The sequence below is a fragment of the Pimephales promelas genome, chromosome 6, assembly GCF_988280905.1.
Source record: "Pimephales promelas chromosome 6, fPimPro1.hap1.1, whole genome shotgun sequence".
Classification (NCBI taxonomy): Eukaryota; Metazoa; Chordata; class Actinopteri; order Cypriniformes; family Leuciscidae; genus Pimephales; species Pimephales promelas.
The window spans coordinates 35,499,137-35,506,711 of NC_142774.1; the positions used below are offsets into that span (position 1 = coordinate 35,499,137).

At 37.9% G+C, this 7,575-nt stretch overlaps 2 protein-coding genes across 2 annotated transcripts; both read left to right on the forward strand.

Moving 5' to 3' along the window:
* Positions 1-677: 677 nt before the first annotated feature.
* fga (fibrinogen alpha chain) lies at positions 678-4,271 on the forward strand. The gene is made up of 6 exons (XM_039653051.2): positions 678-824; positions 979-1,089; positions 1,200-1,383; positions 1,497-1,642; positions 2,336-3,137; positions 3,414-4,271. The coding sequence occupies exons 1-6, from the start codon at positions 771-773 to the stop codon at positions 4,109-4,111; spliced, it is 1,995 nt and encodes a 664-aa protein (XP_039508985.2). The 5' UTR covers positions 678-770; the 3' UTR covers positions 4,112-4,271.
* A 597-nt stretch (positions 4,272-4,868) lies between these two features.
* On the forward strand, positions 4,869-7,181 carry LOC120463743 (fibrinogen alpha chain). Its single transcript, XM_039653055.2, has 4 exons — positions 4,869-5,002; positions 5,327-5,510; positions 6,006-6,151; positions 6,525-7,181. The coding sequence occupies exons 2-4, from the start codon at positions 5,453-5,455 to the stop codon at positions 6,819-6,821; spliced, it is 501 nt and encodes a 166-aa protein (XP_039508989.2). The 5' UTR covers positions 4,869-5,002; positions 5,327-5,452; the 3' UTR covers positions 6,822-7,181.
* The last annotated feature ends 394 nt before the right edge of the window (positions 7,182-7,575 follow it).

Here is a 7,575-nt window from a genome sequence, read left to right on the forward strand (position 1 = left end):
CAAAAACTGTAATATTATGAAATATTATTACAATTTAACATAACAGCTAATTATATATATATATATATATATATATATATATATATATATATATATATATATTAACATACAATTTATTACTTAATTTTCAACATAATTACTCCAGTCTTCATTGTCACATGATCCTTCAGAAATCATTGTAATCTTCTGATTCACTGTCAAAAAAGAAAAAAGATTATTATTAATATTATAAATTATAAAAACAGTTGTGCGCTTAGTATTTTTGTTGAAACTGCAATGTTTTTTCAGCACTCTTTGATAAATATAAAGTTCAAAAGAACAGCATTTATTTGAAATAAAATAAAATAAAATAAAATAAATCTGACCTTTTAAGCACACACACATATCTAAAAATTATAATAAAAAATTATAATAATTAATTATACAATAAATATATATTCCATTAATATGTTCCTATCCCCACAAAGGATGTAGGATGTCAGTTCTTGTACAAGTACAAATGTCATCTTTCCCGTAAACCAGATAATGGTCAAAATTGTGTAATCTCTTGTAATTTGCATCTCTCTCTCTCTCTCTCTCTCTCTCTCTCTCTCTCTCTCTGTTTCTGGGAGGGAGGGTATGTTCACACACTGTTCTCTGTTCCAGATTGCGGGGCTGGGGGATTGGACAGTGACGATGGTCAATAATGACTCAATCTGTTGATCAATCAGAAGGGTTCATATGGGATGTGTGAGCAGTGAGAGTCTGTATTCTGCACAAAGAGGCCCGAGATGCAGCTCACACACTCGCTCCTCTGCCTGTTCGTCGTTGTGTCCTCTGCTCTGGTAAGTTTCTTTCTGCCTTTTCTTTCATGCACTTCATTTATTTAAACCCATTTGGATTCTTAAACAAATAGCACTAATAATTTACTTATTTATGCATTGATCACAATGTATTTGCACACTTAAAGTAGTTTTCCCTCTCTGACTCTTTTTCCAGTCAGAGGACACAGTCGTGAACCCTAGAGGTGCTCGTCCTATTGAACACGGTTACAAGGCACAAGATACCTGTCAGGCAAAAGAATGGCCTATGTGTACAGATGATGACTGGGTATTTATTTATTATTTAAGTCATACATATCGATTGAAGGTTTCATCAAGCACAGAAAAGTGCAATAAGGCCCAACAACGAGTTAGCTAAAGACCATTTCATTTCTTCAGGGAAGCAAATGTCCATCCGGCTGCCGAATTCAAGGCCTCATGGACAAAGCCGACTACGATATCCTCAAGAAGATCGAGAAGATTCGTAGTCTCCTGGACGAGGGCAAGAAACTTTATCGCACTGCTGATCAAGCGTCCAAAAACACTTACACTTACCTGAGAGAGCGACTGACCTCTAGCTCCGGTAAGGATTCGCTTTGATTCAATCTTTGATTTTTGGACATTTTTCATAATTAATGCCAAGTTTAAAGATTAATTTTGAAGACAATTCAAATAATGTTTCCTACTTTCACCCAGGTAATGATAACAGGTACGCCTCATTGGCTGATCAGCTGAGACAGAGAATTACTGATATCAAGATTAAAATCGATCGTCAACTCCGGTTACTGGACGCTTTGAAGTCGCAGGTCAAAGATCAAGTTATTGTAATGCAGCGACTTGAGGTGAGAAAAATATTTCAGCAAAATCTATCTATCTATCTATCTATCTATCTATCTATCTATCTATCTATCTATCTATCTATCTATCTATCTATCTATCTATCTATCTATCTATCTATCTATCTATCTATCTATCTATCTATCTAATGAAATCACTTCGAAATCACCTTTGAAATCGCTTTGAAATCACCCTCTTATTTTAACCCGATTTGCTTCAAACTTCATCTGTATAATGTAAATACACGGCAGATGTAGACCTGTGAATGGATTCTTAATATCTTTGATACTGTTGCCGTGGCAAACTTTACCATTCTTTTAGGATGCTTTTGAGACTCTTAGCATGCTTGAAATTGCATGAAACTCGTCAGACACATCACATTTATTAGCCAGTAGACATGTGCAAAGTTTCAGAAACAGGCATGGTGAGGGCTCAGTAGCGCCACCTTTTGACAAAAGTTGGGTTGTTAGTTTTATCTACAGTTACAAAAATCTGTTTGTATATTTCACTCCTCGAGCCAGACAACTTTCTAATTTACACTTATTAGCTCGGACCAACAGAAAGTCAGACATATGGTTTTGAATGTGGTCATTCTCTCTCTGAGACGTAGGAATCTATCTATCTACCTATCTATTCACTGATTTCTTGATATAACTTACTATTAAAGCACATTCTCCCAATGTGCTCTCTTGGTGCAGGTCGACATCGACATCAAACTACGCACATGCAAGGGCTCTTGCGCCAGCTACAGTGAGTTCACGGTGGACAAGGAGAGCTACGTGTCTCTGGACAAGCAAATGGACCATCTGGATGCTCTCCGCGTCCAGAGTGTGGAGACAGTCAGTTCCCTGGGAATCATGAAGAGCAGGCCGTTGAAGGACGTGGTGTTACCCTCCATATACAAAAGCGGAAAGGGTACGGCCGAGCAGAAGCAGCTCCTCTTCGGGGACGTGGGTCAGATGCAGCTCACTCTGGAGGCGGAAGGTTCCACTGCCGAATCTGCAGCAACTGTTAGCAAGTTCCCCACACCAGGTACGGGCTCAACTTCCTCCTCCTCCTCTTCCACCTCCACCGTCAAGCAGTGCACCAAGACAGTGCGCAAAGTGGTAACACACACCAAAGACGGCCCCGTGGAGAAGACTGAGGTTACGTCTAGCGGGCCTGGGTGTGACGATTTAGTAAAACTAGGAGGTTCTGATTCCGAAAAATCCATCACTTCTCTCACTCACGGCACCAGTGATCTAGGGGGCTTCGGTGAAGACTTCTTCAAGGGGCTTGGCACTAACACCCAAACGTTATCCTCATCTTCAACCTCCACAAAAACAGTCGTGTCAGATGGAACCAAAAGTTTCTCAAAGACCACCCTCTCTAGCGACCCATTTTTTGATGGGGATGACTTCGGGGCGTTTATGCGTGGTGATGTTGAAGAGGATCTGCCCGACATCCACGCGCGAAGTTTGAAATCGAAGGACGAGCGCAAGGATGGCTTTGTTGGTGGAGGTACACTTGAGTGAAACTCTTAACTCAAGCAACATACACAAGTGAACCATTAGCAAATTAAATTCTCTTGATAATACTGACAATATCAGGAAGAGTTTGGAAACATGTGAATGTACTAAACTGATATCCAAGTAATTACAAACAACATGTCACATTTAATTGCACTCAGATGCACCCATCCAGAAACGATGTAAATTCCATATTAGTTCCGAAATTAATGAAGCGAATTTGCAATGCAGCTTTGCTCTAATCAGCGGGTGTGTAATCTTCTTTCAGATTGCGTTGAAATCCAGCAGAAGCATGTTAACGGCGGTCAGAGCGGCCTGTTCAAAATAAAGCTGGCTGGGTCGGAGGAGGTAGTAGAGGTTTACTGTGACCAGGACACTGGGATGGGGGGATGGGCTCTGGTTCAGCAGCGGGAGGATGGGTCTGTTAACTTCAATCGCACTTGGAAGGAGTATCGAAATGGTTTTGGGCAGGTAGACCAACAGGGTAAGGGAGAGGTCTGGATCGGCAACATCTTTCTACACCTTCTCACTCAGAAAGACAGTCTTCTGAGAGTTGAGCTGCAGGACTGGCAAGGGAACGAGGTGTATGCCGAGTACAGTTTTAGAGTTGGCTCGGAGGCAGATGGGTTCCCATTGACCGTGTCCCAGTACACGGGGGACGCAGGTGATGCGTTAGTGGACGGGCAGCCTAAGCTCGGATCCTTCCTTTCACATGCCGGCATGAAGTTTAGCACCTTTGATAGGGACAACGATAAGTGGGAGGAGAACTGTGCGGAGATGTATGGTGGCGGGTGGTGGTACAATAACTGCCGGTCAGCCAATCTCAATGGGATTTACTATAAAGGAGGCCAGTACGACCCCAACACCAAAGTCCCTTATGAGATTGAGAATGGCGTCGTGTGGCTGCTTTTCAAACCAGCTGATTACTCTCTCAAAGTAGTGAGAATGAAGGTCAGACCTGTCTGAAAAGAGAAAAAGAGGGGATTTGGGGTGGGGGGAGACAGATAACCATTGCTTTGAATGATCAGTACCAAAAAACTGCTTGTCATAAAGCTGTAATGTTGCCATGTATATTTTTACACAACCATCATACCTCATGTTTCCAATAAAAATGTGTTCACTTTAAGTTTTGGGCTGTTTGTGTGTGTTTTCATTTTTTTATTTCAAAATATCTGCTTTAAGAATATTTTTCTGGAAATAGACACCTTACAGTTAAGTCTTAACCACAAAAAAAGACCAGCTTACATAATCATGGTTTCTTTAACGTTTCAATAAATAAAGCTTATTTTAGTATGTCTCAAAAATCAGACCTTTGTCACTGGGGCAGTACCCTCAAAAGGACATCTTTGTACATTATTTACCTCTAAAAGTTTCACAGTACACTGTTTTAATAGGTTAAGGTACTAATATGCACCTTTTGAGTGACAAATTGTTGTATCAGTTGTATGGCAGTGTATCCTAAAGATCATATTATCATCTTGACCACAGTTAACAATTAAAACTCATTTACCTTTAATATATGCAGTATTTAAAATAAGACTGTATAGTCGTCTGTGCCCTACTGGTTTAGATACAAGTTATTTTATTTATTTTAAACTTTATAAGATGGTTTCACATCAAGATTAGAACAAACAATGAGCCTACAACATTATATCCTATTAATGAAAACGAAATGTTCAAAATTATCCACCATCACCCATCTGACAACAAACAAAGTGTAATGCAAGTGTGTTTGGTTTTGTTGCAGTGTGTACAACCTTGAAATCCAGTCGCAAACAACATAATCACTCTGGTTTCAGCAAATTTGGACAGTGTCCAGCATGGTCAACACACCCTTTGTGCTCTGATGAGGAGAGGGTGAGTGATTTTGGAGAATCACACTCTTAAAAAAAGTTCTTCTATGGCATCACTGTGAAAACCCTGTTTTGGAAACTTTATTGTAAGAGTGCAGATCACTTATCTTCAAATTGTTTTTAGTAGATTAATTAATAAGTAAATTAGTAACAAATCATGAATTAAAAATCAGATATGATATTGCACATCACAAACCACTATGAAATAATAAAAGTGCATTCATTAACTAAGAAAATACTAAGATAAATTCTAGGTTAAGAGAAATTGTTATTGCACAATTGTTGGAATTAGTACTGGAAAGTTTTTGTGATTTTCTTTCTTTTGCAGGAGGATAAATGTCCATCTGGATGTCAACTGGAGGGTCTTATAAATTTGACAGATGAAGACATTCATAAACGATTGAGAAATATTTGTGGAAGCATTCAACAACATCAGGACATCACCTCATTAGTAATGCACATGAGTGTCCAGCTTTATGGGTCACAAAGAAAAGCTTTCATCCAAACATATAGTATGTTAAATGTTTTGGTTCTTCATATCTTTGTGTTTTGTGTAAAAAAAAAAAGAAAAAAAAGAAGATAAAAATAGAAAGATACCTGAAGCACCATTTGGAGTTGCTTAGATTGCAACACAAGAAGGAGTCCTCAAGAAAAGCTCTAGACATCCTTTTCAAGTTGCCATAACTTATTTCTGTTCTCACAGTTTTAATATATTTCAAGTGTCTTCTAAAGAGGTCACTGGAGGAATCATTGACTAGAACTAATAGCTTCCATCCATGTTCCTCTGAGAATTATCTTTTTGAAAAGGCTATCTCCAGAGGATTCTGCCAATGTGCCGAGCAGAAGAGTACAATATTCATTTCAAGAACCTACAGTAGATGTCGGAGTAATTAGGCTACTCAGAAAGCCCCTTCGACAAAACATAACAAAAATAGGAAAAATCTGTTGTATTATCATTTTCAGTCATTTACAAAAGGCTGAGGAGGTCTGGTTTTCTCCATGTGCAGTGCAGGAGCTCAGATATGCTGAGTTTGCAGAAGAACTTCATAGAAACCTAACATTCCTGCACACGAGGTCTACAGAACTTGCAGAAGACTTATGGAAGCATCATCACATGATCCGGGATCAGATCAATGAAATCCGTCGAACTGAGGTAAGATATTTATATTTAAGATATAAGTTTTTTTTTTGTTTTTTTTATTTTAGCTGTTCACAGCCTTTGTACACCAAGGTGCAGTCAAAGTCATACTGAACATTCTAATAACATAAATAGCTTATCTCTGAGAGGAAAATTACAGCCTGGGGAATTTATTAAAGCCTCGACACTGCGGGGTTGTTTTTTTTTTTTTTTTTTTTTTTTTTTTACTGGAAGGTCATTTGAGTAAATTCAGGTTCACATAATCAATATATTTGATCAAATGTTCTGCAAAAACGTGTGAGTCAGGGATTTCACTATTTGCTTGAAGGTTGAAATGTAACTTTTGCCCTGATTCAGACTTGTTTTTGTGTAATTCTTTGGAGTGAAGGTGGACATTGACATCAAAATCCGTGCGTGCAAAGGATCATGCAAGCAAACCTTTGACCATGCCGTTGATAACGAAGCATTCAAAGCTATGGAGATCAAAATGGCGCAGTTCAGCGTGATCTCGAAGAGGCGGAAATCATTCGCCAAAGTCAAAAAACTAAAACTTCAGTCTGCTGATAGGCCCGCCGTGTCCCCCACTTACCGTAAGATTCCCATTGTTCGCGCCGAGCTTCTCACAAAGTTTGAAGACATTGGGCAGCATCAGCTGGTTTTAGATGAACTCCTTGAAAATTATTAATCATATTTATGTCTAGATTAGTAATATGAGTTTTTATAACGCGATATGGTTTTGGTAATGTGAATACGAGCTATTTGCTACATATTTATGTAAAGATCACGTGTGCCATTTATTTTGCCAATATATCACCTTAACAGTTTCATGTTTTTATTTTATTTTATATCGAACTTATGTCAAAAATTCCTGGTGTTAGAAAATATTTAGTTCCTATAACAGCAGAAAAAAAAAGACTAAAACAGCTGTGCCTTAGTTGCAAGAAGCAAATGTGAATGAGATATAGTAATGTATAAATGCCATTTCACAAATATACCTCATTAAAATCTTTTTAATGTGCCAATAAAACATCATTTTTCATAAGGCATATGTGTGTAGGTGTTTGGCCTCATTTTTTTCGTCTTTTCTTAGTGAAGTAATGTTTATTAACCCTCCAATTATCTTTGGGGTCAATTTAACCCCATGTTTAACATCTGTAAATATTTATTTATTTAATTTTTGCTTCAGATTTAATGACTTTTCTGAATTTAATGGGGACAACTCTGTAAACATAAAATTAACCTGCTGATATTTTTTCAATGTCCAGTACACATTTTGTAGCATCAGTGTTCCTTGGGGTCACTTTGACCAGGCTCTTTTAGTTGTATAACAAAACAGAAAAAATATTACCATTTTGTTTTGGTTGTTTTATTGAGGTCACTATGTTATAATTTTATTTTATAATGTTCATTATAATTTTACATCCTTTGTTTTAGGGCTC